Raw genomic sequence first — 16543 nt, 5'->3', positions numbered from 1 at the left:
CACATTGCTCAATTCACTTGTAATCTTCCAACAAGAAATACTGCTAAATTAGCTACAAGGAATAGCAATTGCCAAAATGAGCATTAGAGTGGAGAAGTACTGGGTCTTACATCTGCAGTTAATATCTCCACAGACCTTCTCTCTCTGAGAGGAAATTTAATTGCAACAGCTTCTTCAAATATTTAAAGAATTTTATGCTTGAGATCAGATCAGGTCCAGGTGTAAATCTGGGAGAAGTATGCAAACTCAAATTTAAATCATGCTTTCTCATCCATTCCCTGTGATCTGCCTTTTCCACTCCCCGTTTCTTTTGCATATGTTATTTTTAAGGAGAACCCATAGTTAAGTATGAATGTCAGCCTGGATTTTCAGCTCTATATCTGAATTTCCAGGCTGTTATTGGCTTCTAAGAAATTTCTGGTATTATTCTGACATGGTGTTTTTCAGTCACATCCTGTAAGCAACAATGCATAGCATAAATTAAGAGTATAATAACTAGGGTATTATATCTAAAGTAGAGCACAGAGTAAATAAAAACTGTTCTTGGGGTGCGGGGAGGATACATGAGGTGAATTTAGTAAAGCTAACCAAATGCAAGCTGCTGGGCTTTCTTGGTTTTTTGTTGTGGTTTTTTTGTTTAAACTTCAGCATCCTAGAAAAATCATTGTTGATAATGAAATAGTAGCCCTACTAAATCTCTTTGGTTTTGAATAGCATTTTGCTTAGTGACTGGTGCTAGTTAGATTACTGCAGATTACAACTATATGGCTCTATTTGTTAACAGTTCCGACCTTGGCTAAAATGCAGGCATGTCATTTTTGCTAGCTGAAGTAGGTCCCAGTAGTGATCCTTTGTGTTTTCGTGAGAAGGCTACCTACTTGATATGTTTGGTTTTGTTTATTACCAGTAACACAAACTGATTTTCTTAGAACTAATGTCCTTGTGGACCCAGAACAACATAAATATGATCAGATACTTTAAATTTAATATGGAGCAGCTGTTAATTTACTGAAATGTTTTCAGAAACTGCACAAGGACAGTTTCATATTGTAGCACCAGCACAAGACAGGCATTTTAAATTTGTTATTGCAATGTTGCCTTGTCAAGGGCTGAACAAGTCAAATGACTGTGTAGTCCTGTAGGGACTTCATACTATGAACATCAGGCTGCCTTTAGCCATCAGCATCTTTTTACTCCGTTTTTCCTTCTGATAGCCCTTCCCCTTTCACCTACAACCCAATTTTTGTCTTCCTGCTTGCTTTCTCCCTCTTCTGTGTAACATCTGAACCCTCAGATACCTTTTTCTTTCTCTTCTTTGTATGAATTTCTGGCCTTGAAGTCTGCCTGTCTGCAGACAGAAGGATAAGACTAGTAGCTATGCATTGCAATAAATGCAGCAGTACTGGCTGACTCCTTAGTGTGTTGACCAGCCAGACAGCTGAGGCAAAAAGGCTTGCAGCTCCCTCTTGCCATTTTTGTGATAAGAACACCTATGGGGGAGGGAGGGCTTGTTATTCTGTACAGTGTGTGGCACACCCCAAATTTATTTTTTTTTCTTTTTTGATGTACCACGTCTTGTATGTACCAGATGAACCCTTGTGATTGTGCAAGCCAGGCCCAACCTGGCTAGAGCTTCAGGTTGATGTATAGTTTCATGTTTTCACTTCCACTTAAAATGGGAGAATATCTTCCATATTTCAGCCTGTTCTATGGATGTCTTAATTTTCTTTCTTAAAGTAAAAATATGTCAGTAGACTTACAGTTTGAAATAAATAGGGTCAAAGTTGCAGTTTGTACCTACCAAAAATACTAATCTTGTGGGCCAGGAATAACAGAACAGTAAATGTTTAAGGTTTACTCAAAGATCAATATCTATACATAGGCATAATATTATCATATGAATAGATTCATTGAACTGCTCATATGGATCAACTCATAATTTGTTTAAGCAGCTGTGTGACTGAAGCTGTGTGGACTGATAGCCTTTGCAATTCTCATTTCAGAGCTCTTTCATTTTGCTGGTTTGGGTTTGTTTTGTTTTAAACCTTCCATGGCAGAATGACCTTTCACAGGCTGTTAAGTAGTGCCCTTCTGGTTTTCTGAAATCTGCTTACTCTTCCCTGTTGTTGCATTGAGTTCTCATGCTGTTTAACTAAATTGGATTGTGAGGTGAACACAAATGTCTAGCAGCTATTATAGTAATGAATTTAAACATAAACATTGCAATATGTACCAGACAAAAGGAAAATAAGCTTAATGTCAGCAGCCATTTGACATTGCAGGATTCATTATGTAGAATTCCACTACACAGAAAGAAGAGTGTATTCATGGAACAAGCTGGAATAATTTAATAATTGAATAGCTGGATTCTGTTACAAGGGATTTTCTGGTTGCTATAGGTGGGAATACCCTGCTAGTATGTTTTTCTATATAACTCTCTTTTGTTTAGAAAACTTATTTGAACTTGTAATATTGCATGCAATATTACCAAACTTCACATATTTAGGCATTACAAATTAGACAACTTTCCCTTGTGCAAAGGGTTGGAATATCAGGACTATGATAATTTCATTGGTTGGTTGGGTCTCTTTAAAGAATTTCTAGTTTTACTTCTATAATTTTATGATGTAAAGTTATTCTTAATGAAGACACATGCTTATATAAATGCATCAGATTTGGAGTTCGGGCTTTCAGAAGAAGTATCACAAGTGTTAGCAGCACTGCAAGTAACAGGTATCAAAGTTGCAAGTGTGCACTTTCAATCCACTTTCCCCAGTTATTTCTGGAACTGCAGAAAAAGTTGAGAGGTGAAGTTGTGTACTGCATTAATCTAGAGTTTCCTATTGTTTGGACTAATGAAAAGAAGCAAACAGCTAAGTCAGAAAAGGAAGACATCCTCAGCCCTTAGAAAGCTGAAGTTACCATTGCATAATTTTAAGTAGAAAAAGAACTCTTTCTCCACTGCAATTTTTTTTTTCCAACCAGTGACCTACAACTCCAAAGGCAGCAATAAAGGAACTGAAGTAAAGCTTTCAACTAAAGCCAAGGAAAGCAAATTCTCCAACTTTCTAAAAAGCTTTCAGATTTGGAGTTGTTGGGGTTTTTTTGGTTTTTTTTCCGAAAGCTGCTTTGTAAATTCTTATGCATATTACACAGGTATTTCACAACTATCAGTTATTTTTTCTCTTTCTTTTGCAGTAAGTGGTTCTGGCATATTTTCAAATAAAATAAGGAGCTGCCAGCTTCAAAAGATGGGGAAACACTTTGGTGTGCAGTGTAGCACAATACTGATAATGGCTGTAAAGTAAATATCACTGTAGTGTTTCAACTATGCAGCTTAAGTGACGCACGTTCACTGTGATTTTTACCTAACTCTTGAAGTGGTCTTGGCTTTGTCTTATTCCAGCTGTTGCATGCATGTTGTTCACAGCTATGCAGCAATTAATGCAACTTCTGCATGTAGTTTTTTGGAATAATTTTCAGTTTTTCTAGGATGCGTATGTGTATCTCTTCTATAAAAAAAAAAAAGGCAGTCATTCATGTGTTGACCTCAACAGTAAGGTAGATGATGGTACAGAAGAATTTAGATGCAAGTCTGAGACTAGAGGCTAAAACTCAGATACTAGGTTTTACACAATGAACTGGGTTTTTACCAGAAAAGCTGCCTTCATTGTCAACAGGTACAAAGAATGTATGTCTAAAACAAAGCAACTCCTTGTTATATTTTCTAAATCTAACAGATTTTGGTGTTTTGGTTTTTTTTGACAAGTGGATTCACACTTCACAATTATCTAAAGTTACTATTTTGGTGAATATATTAAAGCTTCTGATAAATGCATCATTTTGTAATTTAGCGGAAAATATAGCAACTGGAAGAAATAATGACATAACATTTTTATTTATGAAGATACATTTAGCTATTCAGTCGTTTAATATATTGAGTTTGGGGAACTTTTGAAAGCCTAAATATTATTACTGTGTTTTGAATTAATCTGAATGGCTTTAATGGACTACTTAATTGCAAATGATATTTTGTCAAGAAAAGCGTAATAAAAATTAAAAGAATGGCACTTCAGGAGACCACAAGTTTGAAATCAGAGTTTCCATTAGTCTTTCAACTCCTGTGTAGTGATCTTGTGTGTTCTCCTCTATTATTCCACAAAATAAGCTTATTTAAACTGACTGAACAAATTCCTTGTTGTGAATCTATGCAGGTTCAACTAGACTGTTCATAAATCCAGTATCACACGTTATCAGTTCTGTTTAAAGAAACTGCCATGGTTTAACCCCAGCAAGCAACTAGGCACAGCGCAGCCACTCACTCACTCCCTCCGCTCCCAGGAGGGTGGGGAGGAGAATCGGGGCGGGGGGGAGTAAAACTCGTGGGTTGAGATAAGAACGATTTAATAACTAACATAAAATAAAATGTAATACTAACAAATAATAATAATAAAATACTATAATAGTAATAATAGTGATGAAAAGGAATATAATAAAAATAAAACCCTAGAAAAGACAAGTGATGCACAATGCAGTTGCTCACCACCCGCTGACCGATGCCTGAGCAGCGATATGCCCCTCCTGGCGAACTCCCCCAGTTTACACACTGAGCATGATGTCCTATGGTCTGGAATAGCCCTTTGGCTAGCTGGGGTCAGCTGTCCTGCCCATGCTCCCTCCCAGCTTCTTATGCACCTGCTTGCAGAGCATGGGAAACCAAAAAATCCTTCACTTGGGATAAGCCCTACTTAGCAACAACTAAAACATCAGTGTGTTACCAACATTATTCTCACACTAAATCCAAAACTGTACCAGCTACTGAGAGGAAAATTAACTATCCCAAGCTGAAACCAGGACAGAAAAAATAGAAAGCATTGCTCCTACATGTAAACGCAGTCATCTTCCCTTCATAAAGTTAAACTGGCTCCATTTAAGCACTTATGCTGCCTGAAATAAGCTGTTGAGGACGTTACAATTTAACCCAGGGCAGAGTGGGCTGCTCTTAAGCTTTCAGCAAGTTTACATCAGTATAACAGAAACAAGGGAAATGCCTTAATTCAGATATAGAAGAACAAGTACTTTATGTGTCAGACAACACATCATTTTGTTTTTCAGACAAGACTTTCAAAAGGTTAATGATATGTATTGCTTCAAATTTTATATGCCAGACTTCAAAAATAAGGAGATTGAATCAGAGATGTTCAGAATGATTTCTGAATATCAAATTTGCAAAATTTTCTAAGGTTTGGCTGCCCAACTTAATTAGCTAATTCTTAAAATTTTGGTCTCTTGACAGGCTGAAACCACTGAAAACCATGTCTTAAAATGTTGAGGTTTTTTACTCTGCCCAAGGTTTTTGAAGCAATAAACTTAGTGACTTATGATTTAAAACAAAAATATAAACACCAACACCTGTACCAATACCATAGCCCATGATATGTGGGTGCTTCCAAATAACTTTTTTGAAAAGAAACCTGAGGCAAAAGACATAGTGTTGAATAGTCTTAGAAGTAGTATTAAAAAGTAATAAAGTAAAGTACAGCATGGACAGGAGAAGTTTTTTTAATTCTTGTTTATAGTAACAGTTCTACTGATGAAGTGAAACAAACTGTGAAGCAACAGCCACTTTTTCCATCTTGCTTGCAGAGACTTCCAAAAGAACAATCTTAGTACAAGAAATAAATCCCATTTTCCTCTTGAAGATGGAATGGTATTTTCAGATCTTTGTGGAACAAGTAGAAAACTGTTCACAATAGTTTTACATCAGGGCAAATAGCTAGAGTTGCTATTTACATTAAATTTGAAGTATTTTCATAAGTAAATTAATTACCGGTGACTGAGAACTTCAAATATGACAATAAACTGTTGACAGTACTCTCTGTAACTTTTTATTTTTAATCTTTGTTCAGGGTTTTTATGTTTCTCAGATAAACACTTGTCATTCTTAATTACTTATTTGCAATTCTAAGTGGAACATTTGAGTAACCATCAAACTCTTATAGAATTTATGATAGATGTAGGGGGAGTGAAGCAATAAATAGTCTCAAAGATTTCATATTTGTATCCAGCTTTAAAGTAAACTAGAACCTTCTATATGTTATCATCCTGCTTAGCTAATATCTCGCAATTTTAAAGGCAAATTAAAAAAAAGGTATATGCACATTTTCTGCCTACTATGTAGAAGAAAACATTCCTTTCTGATCTTTGCAAATGATCTATTTAGATCCTGAAGAGTAAGTTTTCATTATCCTTATGTTAGTAGGCATAAGAACCAGTGTTAGTAGCCATGAAATTATTCAATGCTTTTTAAGAATTCTAGCTGCAGTGTCTGACTCTGTAACCTCTTTAAGGCTGACTGCACACAGTGTATGACATTTTCTTTTATTTCCTTTAATTTAGTTGACATTCATTTTATTTGTATGATGAAAGAAAAAAGGAAGATCTCAGTTGCAGTCTCCTCATAATCCTAAATATTTCACTCAAAAGTCATTCTAACAGTTTTTCAATGTTAAATGTTACAGCAGTACCTTGTTCTTTTGGGAAAAGTCCTTCAGAATTCAGCATTAGTGAAACAAATTGTTAAAGAAAATTCTTTATTATGTTATAGCATGATCAAGTAATACATACCTTATTTGTGTTTATAACAAAGTCAAATTTAATAAACCTACCTTTGTTCCTTGCTGCTTTTATATTGGTAAGCAGTGCTTTCAAATATTGTGTTCTTACTCTAATTTGAGAATTACTCAATTTTTAGACTTGGAGATTGAGCAATTTAGACAAGATCATGTAAGGGAAGTCAGTGACAAAGCGGGGACAGACTCAAGACTCAAGTCTTATACTGTTATCTCAACTTACTGGAAAAAAAAAAACTGTTCTTAAAGAGGAAAGCTGCTCAGCTAATGCTCTCTGCCACAGATTCCATAATCTAGTTGTTCACTTAACAATGTACACAGTACACCTTGCCCTCACAACAGAGGACTGAAAGTACAAATCCTCTTTAAATATTTCCATGTCTACTTGCTCATTACATGTTTCTGTATGGGGAAAAAGTAAATCTAAAATACACCTCATCTTTAGGAAGACTGTTCCTGTTTCTTTTTGCTATAATAGCATTTTAGCTTAATAAAAAGGTAACTGCATCAAGCTGATTTTTCAGATCTCATCTAAGCGTATTTAGGTGACATTTATCTTGCCTTTTTAAATAAAATTATCCTAGCTTTGAAACTACAATAATACAGGATATTTACCTCATGATTAAACAGGCCTGTTTCAAAACATGCCTGACAGCATCTGGCAAGCTTCTTCCTAAAAAAGCTGGTGGGGGGTGGGGAGGTTCAGAAAAATAGGACCATGAAGTAATCATTGTATTGAATAGGGGTTCAAAGTTATTATCATCCAATATACAAAGTAGTTTGTCCCCCATAAGAGGATACAAAAGCTGAAGAGCTGCTTCTGAAAGTAGGTGTCACATCTTGGTAGTCCCTTGGTGTAAGTGCTGCTGTATAGTGAGAAATGCATGCTTGCACTTAGCGGCTATCTCCAGAAGCCAAAAATGAGAGCTTGTTTCTGGTTTTTCTTGAAAGGGTATTTGGCTTTGCTGGAGAAGTTGTGGTGGTTGTCGTTTGGGAGTTTTTTCCTTTGCTCTGTTCTCTGCAACTGTGCAAGATTCAGTGCAACTAGTATGGCCAACAGCCAGTTGTCTGAGGCAAAATACTAACTTTCAGAATGGAGCCTTGGAAGAAAGTGTGGAGAGTTAGAAACGAGTGGCTGTAAATTCATTACAAAATGTGAATTCATGTTCTTTAATTCGCATGCTGTTATGTTTTGTCGCTTAATTTACAGTTTCCAATTTCAGGCATAATCTGTCAGGTGTCAAAGCAGAGAAAAATCTGACACTTAAAAAATACTGACTACATCATATCTTTGTGAAAAACTGTTTCTGTTGATCACATAAACCTACTTGTGGTTGTCAAGTATCCCTTGAACTCATTTCTATCAATCTGATGAAGGGCTGAATTCACTGGGGTGCTGATATCATTCCTGCTGTATAACCAGGTTACTTACTAAGAGGCTTTCTAGAGAATGAATAAAAAATCTATATAGGAGCTGAATCAGTTTGCCAGAAATTAAAAGATTACAAAGTTTTTATTTAAATGGAATAATTGGATACTTTGGAAATGGGATGTTAGTGAAGCTGTTGATAACTGCAACACTTGTCCATTTTCCTACTGCCTTTTCAGGAAACTGTTATTTTTCACCTACAGTGTCTCCTTTAACTATTTATAATTACATGGTCTTACTAGGGCCTAACTTGCAACCCCTGTAATCCTGTTTGCATTAAATCAATTTAATATTTGAGAATTTGTTCATGAGAATTTACTTAGCTAATTTTGTGACACAGGAAAAACCAGTAGTTACTGATCAACTCTAATAAGAATTAAAGTGAACCTTCCCATGTTGAGGCTGAGCTTGTAAATCAGTGGGGCAAAAGACTTGGCACTACTCGTATCAAAATAAATGTGGATAGCTGATTTCTTCTTAACTTGTAACAAATAGTAGAGATTCAGTTTAACATAGAAATGGTGCTCAAAAGAATCATCTTACCTAGAAATCTAAAGCATTTAAGCTATTCTCTGAGTGAGTGCCCACAAGTAGTTTGGAAATGTGGGATTGAGACTTTAAGACTTTAAGAATTAAATAATCATGCAGTTGGTTAAAATTTTTTAAACATTTTTCTTACTGACTCTGAAATGTGTATTTGTGTAGAAAGTTGCCAGTTTTGGGGTTGTTCTCTCTGTTGGTTTGGTTTTTTTTTCCCCTCCAAAATACCTACTTGAGCTTCTTTTCTAATTTTATTTCAGCTGGACAGCTTAGCCAGTCAGCACATTTTGCTCTCCAGTTGCCATACAACGTGCTAGGCTTGGGACGTAGTGCTAATTTCCTCGACCATTTGTATGTTGGCATTCCTCGTCCTTTAGGAGAAAAGGTTAGTTGAGATTTAAGATTGTCAAGCTAATATTTATGGTGTTACCTTTTCTAGTAGAGTTTGGATGGAAATACTGCTAGGGACACTCTTTCCCCCTGCGCCTCACCCCGAACTAAGACTGTCAAAGAAGTTTGTATACGGAAAAGTTTCCCAGGAAGAACCTTGTATGCCTTTTTTTTTTTTTGGTGGGGCAGGTGTGTATAAGTTCTGAAATTAACACTAAGATAATGTTAGCACAGGTGTATAGTGCTTGTTTATATGGTAAATGTGTATTAGATCTGAGAGTCCAATTATTATGGTCTCAGCTGTAAGCTTTCCTGGTGTTGGTCTGGCCAGCCTGTAAGTTCACATAATCCTTTCTGCCTCAGTGATAAAACCATGATCAATATAATGGGAGGTGGAGATTACCGTGATTATGTAACCTTCATATGAAACATAAAAGCAGGATCCTAACCATTTTCAGTCTTTAAAGATCTGATGGTACTACTTTTTAAAGTGAGGTATTCGAATTAGCATACAGGCCAAGTTCTGATTTGGATAATTGCTTTGCCTGCCTCCTTTGTAGAATTGGTTCTTTTCTTTTTTCCCTATTATGTCATTGCTTTGTACTTTTCAAGCAGATGCTGTGTTTCATGTCAGCAATAGTTATTTTGCTTTTGGGTTTTTTTTAAAGCACTTCGGATCTTTCAGAATAAAAGGTTTATACAAACGTAAGGCAATAATCACTTGCATTTAAAATCTTTTAAAAGCAACTGTTTTTTTGTTTTGCCTTTTGTATGTTTCAACAGAAAATTTCTTTTCTTTTAAGTATGTTGGTTTGTTAGGAATTGACATAGCCTTTGTTTTTCTTTCAGTCCGTAAGAAAACAAGAATGGACAGCTATCATACCAAACTCCCAGCTTATAGTCATCCCCTATCCTCATAATGTTCCTCGAAGGTAACTTCATAATTTTGATTTGCACTTCACAAAATAACATTAATACAGAGTTTAAATTGGGCATTATGTGTAGGTTAAAAAATAGTCACTTGTATAGAAAGTAAATCTTAGAACAATGGAGGGAGTTCAGTTCTGTAGATGTAGTTGCTTCTGTAAATAGGCAGAATACTTCTCAAGTATTTATGTGGACTCTTAGATGGTGCCCATAAACAATCAAAATGTATTACCAGCTCATACAAACGATCAAAATGTATTACCAGCTCAACTCCTGTAAATAATAACATATTTGCTAGATTTACCAACATTCTTTTTGACAAATTGCAAGCATGGTAATGAATGAAGCAAGCATTTTTGTTTCACCAAACATGCAATTTCTGTCTAGTTGCATATAAAAGCTTTAGTCCAGCCCTTCTGCACACAGTATCTGTTGCTACAGGTATGAATGTTTTTCTTTAAGTAAAGGTGAATGGGTTGGTTACGCAAGAGCTTGAACACTGAATTCACTTCGCAATTAAAATATTTATCCCAGAAAGAGAGCATGTTTCTCTCTTTGCTATTAGAGAAAACATTAGTCACATATTCCAGCTGCTTTTTGCCGCTTGATCTACTAGTGAGGTCAGTTGCATTTATCACGCAGAAATTAATTCTGACATCAGTTTCGGCAGTTAATTTTACTATAGGACAAATAACAGCTGAGAAGTGATGTGCTGCTTGAGTTGCTAATTAACAACCACAAGAATAACATCTGCCAGATGAAGAAAACTTAGTTATAGTCTTGAGGTATTTAAAGGTATATGTTATACAAAAACTTTTCTGTCATCTTACCCTTAAACTACTTTTGCTTTCCTATAAAGTAAGTTTATGGACACTGTAGAGTAGCAGAGGATAGAATCCCCAGAAGAAATCAGATTTCATAATAAACACTTCCTAAATTTATAATGTTTTTTACATAGGTGTGTTGTTTCCTGAGAGGCCTCAGTGCTGCCTCAACATAGAGCCTTCTACTGACAGCTTTCCCATGATAGGAAGCCTGTAGTACAGAAAAGGTGTTAACTGAGCCTCAGGACTCCACAGCTTTTGAGGGATGTCTTTCAGAAGCCCTTAAAATGCTTAATTTTGTTGCTCTCCAGCATTCTCCTGCCATAATCAACTGGTTATGTTGTCTACAACTCCAATTGTCTCTGGGTAAACTTCAGACTGAGAGATGCCTAACCAGCTGGACCCCATGAGCCTGTCCAAGAGGAGCTTCTCATGTGAAGGAAACAATCTATCTTACAGGCTTATTTCACCCTGCTTCTCCATCTCTCCAAGCCCCAGGCAGTTTTGTGGAAGGTTTTCTTACGCATTTTACTTTGTCCTGGGCAGGGGCAGGAGATAAATCTCCTAATGAGAAAAGTCAGTCCCTGAGGATATCCATAGCATTCCTGGGAAGTTAAACAGAAACTGAATTCAGACATGGCATTACCTGAAAATGATTATATTAAGCCATATATTTCCAAGTAAACACCATTAAGCTTCAGTCTCTAAGTATAGCCACTAATTTCTGTAGAGCAAGATGTTACCTGTCTTACACTAGCAGATTCTTTTCAGCTTTATAAGTTAAATCTGTTTTCTGCTTCCTAATGAAGGGTATTAATGTTTCCTTGGATTTTCACTCTATATAGCTGGAGTGCCAAGCTGTATCTGACCCCAAGTAACATTGTGCTGCTAACAGCTATAGCCTTAATTGGTGTCTGCGTTTTCATCCTGGCAATAATTGGCATATTACACTGGCAAGAAAAGGTAAGCTTAATTAACTAGATTCTTTTCTATATTTTCTATACTATTTAACACTTCCTAGTATTTTACAGTCTTGTACATTGGGGGCTTTTTGCGTAGTTTTCTGCAGTATAATTTCTGACATAGACTGCATTAATTCCCAAAAGGTGTTTATTATTAATTCAGTATTTACTGCAAGCTTAAAAATTGGCATTGTTTTTATTTAAGCTCTAAGATACTTAAAAAGGGAAATGAAGAGCAACATGGATAAGCTTTTGCCATTAAGCAGTTATTCCCAACTAAATGAGACAGTTTTGTTTCATAACTAAGCTTTCTATTTTGCAGAGTTTTAAGGAGTACTGTTTTGGAATATAGAACATAAACTCAGTTTACTTACCTTGAGTTCTGCTGGTAATCTAAAAATAAGGAAAACGTCTCTTTTTCTGTATATATCTTTGCTGATTGCACTGACATTAGCATTCAAGACTGTATAGGGAGTCAATCGTGTGCATATTGGCTGCTTTGCTCTGTGTGTCTAAATTATACATGCAGTGTATAGAAATCCATTGATTTGAAGAAGCATTTTGAAAGGCGCCTTTCATGTCACAAAAGAAATGCGTTCCCATTTTTCTTAACTATGCTCAGTTCACAATCACATCCAACTGGCAGGACTGCCAATAAATGCTACTACATACCCAAACCATAATCTTAGCTGTCAGATAAAATTACTGCACATTTTGACATGGTAGAACTGTTTGTTATTTTGTGCTTGTGGAAATAAAATGACCTTGTTAAACATTCAGATAGTCTTTGCACATGCTTCGTATTTAAATGTTGTCTGTCAGTCTTCACTCTTCAAAATGTTAGATACAGTCTCCAAATAATAGTAAGCTGAGAATAAAACACACAAAGGCAAAGAAATACAAAGTTTACGATGACTGTCCTTAGCATGTCATACTGTACCTAGAGAGCATTGCTAACTGCTAGCTAGGATTATGCACTGGCTGGACTGCACTGTGCTGTGTCTCCCACACGCCTTAAGCAACAAGAGTAGCAGAAAAAATACTTGGACTTTGAGCTGGGGAAGGATTAACTATGTATAATTCCACCTGGAAAAATAGAGATTTAATGTCAACATTTAAAACAGTTCTTCATATAATAATTCATGTATTGGAATGTAAAGAAGCACTCAGCCCAGAGTGAGTGCTTTCTGAGCCATTTTAAAACCCATTAGGTATGTGTGAATGAAGTGGTGTATTGGCTATATTATAAACTCATTTCCAACCACTGCATCTTGCTCAAAATAGGCACAAATATTTGGATAAATTGTGTGTATTTTCAGACTACTGTATAAACATTTATCAATTCCTGTAATTTTCCAATGCCTTCCTATTGATTTTTACCTTCCCAATTTTTAGAATAAACAGTTGAGGTACAGAACAAATAAGAATCTTGACCAAGGCTGGATTGTGCATCACAGACATGACTGGGAGTTAAACTCCAAAGTTCTTTGTTTCTAAGCTCGTTCTTGGTTTGCTGCCTCTTTCAGTAATCCTCTCATAAAAATACTGTTCTGCCTAAATGCTGTTTTCCCTTACAGACCTAGAGTACCTATAGCAAAGAAAGGAAGGGGAAATGTACTGGCAGTTACAATCTCTTCTTTTCCCCCAGAGGATATATCTGTCTGTAAGCTGCAGTGTTTTATTCAGCAGTTAAAATAAACCATGTATTTTGACCTCTGCAGATAAGTAGTAATAGGATCTCTTAGTCTACAATAGTTCTTATACACTTGTCTGCTAGCCAAGTATTTTATTGTTTAAATAACTGTAGGAATAGTATGTTGCTCTGTCATTCCTTAGAAATTTTGGATCCATTTTAAAAAAAAAAAAAAAAAAGCTTTCAAATCTCAGTTACTAGTTTTTAGGTTTGATACATGAAATGAAAGAGAAGTTGAGGAAGAATGTACACCATTATTCATCTTACAAGTATAGTCTGCTACATTAGCTAAGGACCTCGATACTCCTCTATTCTGATTTTTTATAACTTGCTTTGTGGTCTTGAGGGGGCTAGTCATGTGAACACTACACATTGATACTACTGCTAGAGAAGTTTTGATGGATTCATCAGAGTATCAGTTACTGTCAAATTTGAAGTAGTAATTTTTTCAGGAAGCATACAAGAAATGGAGTGAAAATTGCTTTCTAAGTGAGACTATAAAATTTTGTGGAACGTGACAAGCATTTCAATGTAGGAAAGAGTACGCCACTCCCTTCTTCCCACCCCATTTTTGACATTAAAAATACTACTGACATTGATAAAGTCTCTGTCAGAAAGCCAGACTGATATATCTTAAACTTCACTGACAGCTCTGCTGCCGCCACAAAATGCAGTAAAATCCATAGTTAATTCAATGGAGTTGCTATCATACGTAAACATTGTGTGATGAGGAAATCTTTGGCCTTGAGCCAAAGCAGATGAGAAACTTTCATGGCAGAGCACATGCACCGATTTCTACCGATTTCATACATTGTTATTTATATTTATCAACTGAGATACAAATCTGAATGCCCACACAGCATACTCTAAAGGCTTTTCTTCATTTTACTCATTTAAAAAAAAAAAAAGTTAGGTATAAGCAAGCTAAAAATCATTTAAATCTGTTTTGCTAAATTATCTTATGCTAGGATTTACACATACTGTCTGTCATGACAAAAAGACTGTTTTCTAGAAAAGTTCACACTGTGTTCAAAAATCCTTTAATAAGTGCTTTCATGCTCTGTTACTGCTTTAGAACACAAGAGGAGGCTTGTGGGAGACGACATGTTTTTACACATTACATGGATCATAGGTACAATTTAAATATGCTGCTTTTTTCCAAGCACCATCCAAACTACTCTTTCAGCAGATCAATGTGTGTTCTGCATAAATAAGCAGGGAAATGCATCCTACCTTAATTCTTTGCAATACAAACAAAAACACGGAACATTTTTAGCCTACTTGGTGCTGTTAATTGATGGTAGAACTACCATCTTTGTCTAAATTTGTGTTTAACAGAGTTTTTTAAAAATAATCTCATTTTAAGTGTAACATAGATGACATTTACCATTAATCCAGCGTAATTTCATTTCATATTTATAATGCAGACTAAATAAATGCATACTAGGAAACATTCATTTTTAAATACTCCTTTTTAAAAAAACATTATTAGAAATAATAGAAAATAATGGGTCACAAATTCTAAAAGAGCTGAGCATTACCAGCAGAAGCCAATTTTTAGTAGATTATTGCTATTTCAAACTGACATCATTTAAAAGCTAATTATTTGGGCTTTTACTAATCTTTTTGCCTTTTGTCAAATGAGTGACTTGGAAAAAAATCAACCATTCTCTGACATTTGACAACTCATTTCTGTAACAGTATTGCTCTAGATCCCACAAAGTGGGGTTTTTTTATTATTATTTTTCAGAAAGCAGATGACAGAGAGAAGCGACAGGAGGCTCATCGGTTCCATTTTGATGCTATGTGACATGCCTTAATATTTATGAAGGAGCTGCTACTCATTTGCTTCATTGAAATACTAAATTCTGATTTGTAAAATTATTACCGTGAAAATACTGCTGGTGTGCTATTTGTAAATGTTGCATTATTTGGTATTTATTTGGAAAGTATTAAAATTAGACCTGAATGTCTCACAAAGCCTTTCAGTTAACAGACTGTATATAATAGCATTTGGTCTTTATTTAACAGAACTGTAAACTTATTTTTCTTAGTAAAGGGATCAAATTGCATGTACCGTTGTTTACATACCACCAATTCTTTAGTAATATTTCATAGAAAGCTGTGTAAATAAAGTTTAGCATTTCAGTGAGCAGAATACTTTATACCACTTGAATTGGTGTTGTCATTTATACATTCCTGCAAAATAACCTGCATTTCTGAAAATTAAGCTTAACCAATTTCTCAGATCATTAATTCTTTTTATTGTACTAAATGGTGCTCAACCAAAAGTATTCTGTATTTTTCTTTGTTTAAACCCATATGTGCAATAGTTAAAGAATTTAGGAATTGGAGAACCAAAAGAAACCTGCAATGTTAATGCTAGTTCAGTAGCTCATCATGGGATAGATGCAGTATTTATGTGTTAGTTCTAGAGAGAAGACAACACATTAAAAAATTAAAATCATAAAAATGTATTAGCATTACATAAAGTGCTTTTATGATTAAACTATCACCATACTTATTTTAGAAAAAGCCTAAAGCCTTTATGAAACTTTTTTTTTAGAAGAAAGGTATGGGATTATTTTGTTTGGTTTTGTTTTTAAAGAAGTTAGAAGAAACATTTTGGACTGGAAGGAGAATGAGGATTGACTCCCTCAGATTTATTGCTAAGGGATGAGATATACAAAGATTAATACAATAGGACACTCAGAATAAGCAATGTACATTATCTTTATACACTACTATGCCCAAATTTCATAAGGCTGCAATAATACATAAGATGAGTCGTTCAACTTTATATATTTAAAATTATGATAAAGTTACAATTGCTCAGTGTACTTTGGATCCTGGAAGAGTCTCTGAAAACAATCATGCTTTTATTTAATAGTGATTCCTTGGTGATATAAGTTTACATGATTAATTGTGCATTTAAATCTGTCAATTTGCATTCCTAATAAATGCTGTTCAATAAACTGGAACACACTTTCTCAACAAACTACAAAGTGGTGGTCTTACAGACAATCACCTCTGCAGGTGATTCCTCTGGTCTGGCACTTGTCCTGTAACACTACCTTTGCTTGTCAATACAGGAACAGAAAAAAGAACGAGCAGGTACAAAGCTGAACTGATTATGTCCACCCTGA

General features: G+C 35.3%; 1 protein-coding gene across 3 annotated transcripts in view; it reads left to right on the top strand.

Annotated features, from left to right (window-relative positions):
- ITFG1 (integrin alpha FG-GAP repeat containing 1) overlaps nt 1-16378 on the top strand; it is a 99032-nt gene extending 82654 nt beyond the window's left edge. For 2 of the 3 annotated variants that reach the window (XM_069793602.1, XM_069793601.1), the window contains 4 exons: nt 8862-8986; nt 9841-9923; nt 11588-11705; nt 15148-16378. In XM_069793602.1, coding sequence (XP_069649703.1) covers nt 8862-8986; nt 9841-9923; nt 11588-11705; nt 15148-15207 — 386 coding nt within the window. In that variant the 3' untranslated portion in view covers nt 15208-16378. The remainder of the gene's footprint in view (nt 1-8861; nt 8987-9840; nt 9924-11587; nt 11706-15147) is intronic. The other variant, XR_011326519.1, reaches the window with a different exon arrangement.
- Nucleotides 16379-16543: the final 165 nt, after the last annotated feature.

This window comes from Haliaeetus albicilla, chromosome 10 (assembly GCF_947461875.1).
Source record: "Haliaeetus albicilla chromosome 10, bHalAlb1.1, whole genome shotgun sequence".
Classification (NCBI taxonomy): Eukaryota; Metazoa; Chordata; class Aves; order Accipitriformes; family Accipitridae; genus Haliaeetus; species Haliaeetus albicilla.
The sequence above is the reverse complement of the archived record's forward strand: the minus strand, read 5'-3'. Positions and strand labels throughout refer to the sequence as shown.